The 2,902-nt window shown below is 32.2% G+C and overlaps 1 protein-coding gene across 1 annotated transcript; it reads right to left on the reverse strand.

The window, feature by feature from the left end:
* Nucleotides 1–305: 305 nt before the first annotated feature.
* LOC115971865 (LOB domain-containing protein 3-like) lies at nt 306–989 on the reverse strand. The gene has a single exon (XM_031091952.1). The coding sequence runs from the start codon at nt 987–989 to the stop codon at nt 306–308; it is 684 nt and encodes a 227-aa protein (XP_030947812.1).
* Nucleotides 990–2,902: the final 1,913 nt, after the last annotated feature.

Here is a 2,902-nt window from a genome sequence, read left to right on the forward strand (position 1 = left end):
AATGCCCCCAAGAATGTAGCAATTGCTGCTTACAAGTACGCAGCAAAACATTTTCCTAATAAAAATAAATGTATTCAAATGCACATGCACATGTATTATATCTAATTTAAATAAAAGAAAAAGTACCTTAGATACTTATAACTTTTTTTTTGCTATCACATACTCTTATATACAGCAATTATACAATTGTTGTATATAAGTATGCAGCAAAACCTTTCTCTTAAATAAATTGATAAATAAAAATATAAAATAAGTAAACTCATATCTAACCACAAATTCTATACATAATTACAATATAAAAGATTCTATATATAAAAGATTTTATCAACCATGTTCTCATAGTTCGAATGGTGAAAAGGAAATCCCTCCGATGGAGGTTGAACATTTAATTTCCTGTCAATATATAAACCTTTTTCATTGATAGGAATGTTCAAATGATAAGTCGAAACAGTGTTACTGGTTGTAGTTATGTCTGATTGTAATTGTGAAGGAGGTAAATAGTCAGGCTTTTGTTGGTATTGGCACTGACCCTTGAGATTAGCTATATATTGTGAAGTACTTAAATAGTCTGCTGCAGCCATTTGCTGGTGTTGCCACTGGCTCTTGAGATAAGTTATATCTAATGGCAATTGCGAAGGAGGTGAATAGTGCTTGTAAATCCTTACAAGATCTGGGAGCAGACTTTGAAGCTCTCCTGTGGCTTCTTGTAACTGTAACTGAAGTTGCTGCACAATACCATAACAACCCGTATTTGGAAATTTTGCCCACATCTTGGACTCATATTTGACGGATCTCATTGCCTTTTCACGGTCTGCAGGGTGTACTTGTTTTAGTATCTTCATTATGTTGGATACACCAAACAAACGGTGTGCATATTGAAATGACTTGAACTCCTCAGCAGGAAAAAATGGTGCCAATGGGCAATCTTTTTCACACTTTCTCCGTTGATATTTGCATGCGGCACAAGCACTCTTCGTAGTCAAAGTCATTTGAGATATAAAAACAAACACTAGAAGTGACGAGAATACCATTAATATCATCAAGATCTTGTTGGAAGATGCCATCATTGACAATTGATAATAAACCGATGTAGTTTCTATGTGATTGTTAACGAAGAACGTAGTTTCCATGTAATTGTTAACCATGAGCTGGGAACAGAAAGACCGGAAAAGATTCGCAAATTTCAGATTCAGAAAATAGGATCTTGTTTTGAACTTTGAACCTTAAAGTATTTGATAGATATTAAATGTTTTATACCCACACGGTATTAATTCAGTTAATCTAAAATGACAGATGAAAAGCCTTAATAGTATTTCATTTTCCATTTTCAAAACGAGCACAGGAAATGACATGTCATTTTTAAACACAAAACATTTATTATTATTGCTTATGTGTAACCATTTGCATTTAGATGTAAATACACTTTTGATCCTTACATTTTAGGTCATTTTTCGATTTGGTCCTTAAACTAATTTTGCTTCTATGTCAGTCCCTGATTTTTCAAAATCATTTTTAAAATTGTCCCTACCGTCAACCCAGTTACGGAAGAAGCTGATGTAGCAAACGGAGTGCATAGGTTGCATGTTAATCGCTGACGTGGAAAATAAAATAATATTAAAAAATTTTATTTTGCTTTTAAAAATGACAAGTCAGCGTTTTAATTATAAAATAATTAAAATAATTAAAAAAAATTAAACTGAAAAAATTCAAAATAAAAAAAAAATAAAAAAAAAACCTTTTTTTCAATTTTAAATATTGAGAAAACGATTTATAGTTTCAATTTTTCTTGAACTTTCTTAAGAAACAAACATTAAGTTAACACCCCTTCTCATTCTAGGCTGGCGTGTCTGTGTTTGTGTTTGTATCTATTTCATTTTCTTCTTTCTTTTAAGATAAACCAAAAAAAAAAAAAGAATAATCAAAATAAAAATAACTTAATAAATAAATATTATTGGTGAGTGTTTGTGTCTGTATCTTTTTTTTTTTTTTTCCAGATCCTCTCTTTCTCTGTCTCTTGGTGCGTATATGTGTTTGTATCTTTCTTTGTTCAAGCTTTCAATCCCTCTCTCTCTCTAAACCTGACTCTCTAATCTTTGGGTTTTTCTAGTTTTCGGTGGGGTGGTCGGTAATGGAGGTGGAGATCGGTGATCAAGGTGGAGATTGGTAATCCATGGGTCTTGGATAATGGGTTTGGTTGGAGATGGAGATGGAGATGGCTGGGTTTAGTTGGAGAGGGCTGGGTTTTTCTGGGTTTGGTCAGGGTGGAGATCGATGGTCATTTTTGTACTGTTTAGTTGACCGTGACTCGAACTGGGCTTCGACTAGGTGGATTTGGTGCTGTTGATGGTGGATTTAGGTTTGTTGACAGCGGATTTGGTGTTGTTGATGGTGGATTTGGTGTTGTTGATTGGCGGGGTGTTGTTTGATGAAGTTCTGGGTTGGAGGTTTCTGAGTTGGAGGTTTGATGATTTTTCTAAGTTGGTTTTCTCATGTTGGTTTGGGTTTGATGAATTTTTCATGTTCTGGAGGTTTCGATGGAGGATAGAGATATGAAATTTTGCATTGTTTTGGGTTTGATTGTGCTCTTACTCTGGGTTTGATTATTCTTGGATTCGGGAAGAACATGAAGAACAAGTTCTTGTGTTCTTAGCTAAAAAATAATGAAAGCAATAATAATAATAATAATAATAATAATAATAATAATAAAATCAGATTTAAAAGTTTGTTTTTTTTTTATAATTTAGTTTGAATTAAATTGAAATGAAAATATAAATTTTTTTTATTTTTTTATTAAACTGACACGACTTTTTTTAATTCAAAAAATGCTAACGTGGCATTTAAAAAATATTAAATAAAATATTTTTTTATTATTTTATTAGTTGGCTTTGACACCTGGCACTTC

This window comes from Quercus lobata, chromosome 2, assembly GCF_001633185.2.
Source record: "Quercus lobata isolate SW786 chromosome 2, ValleyOak3.0 Primary Assembly, whole genome shotgun sequence".
Classification (NCBI taxonomy): domain Eukaryota; kingdom Viridiplantae; phylum Streptophyta; class Magnoliopsida; order Fagales; family Fagaceae; genus Quercus; species Quercus lobata.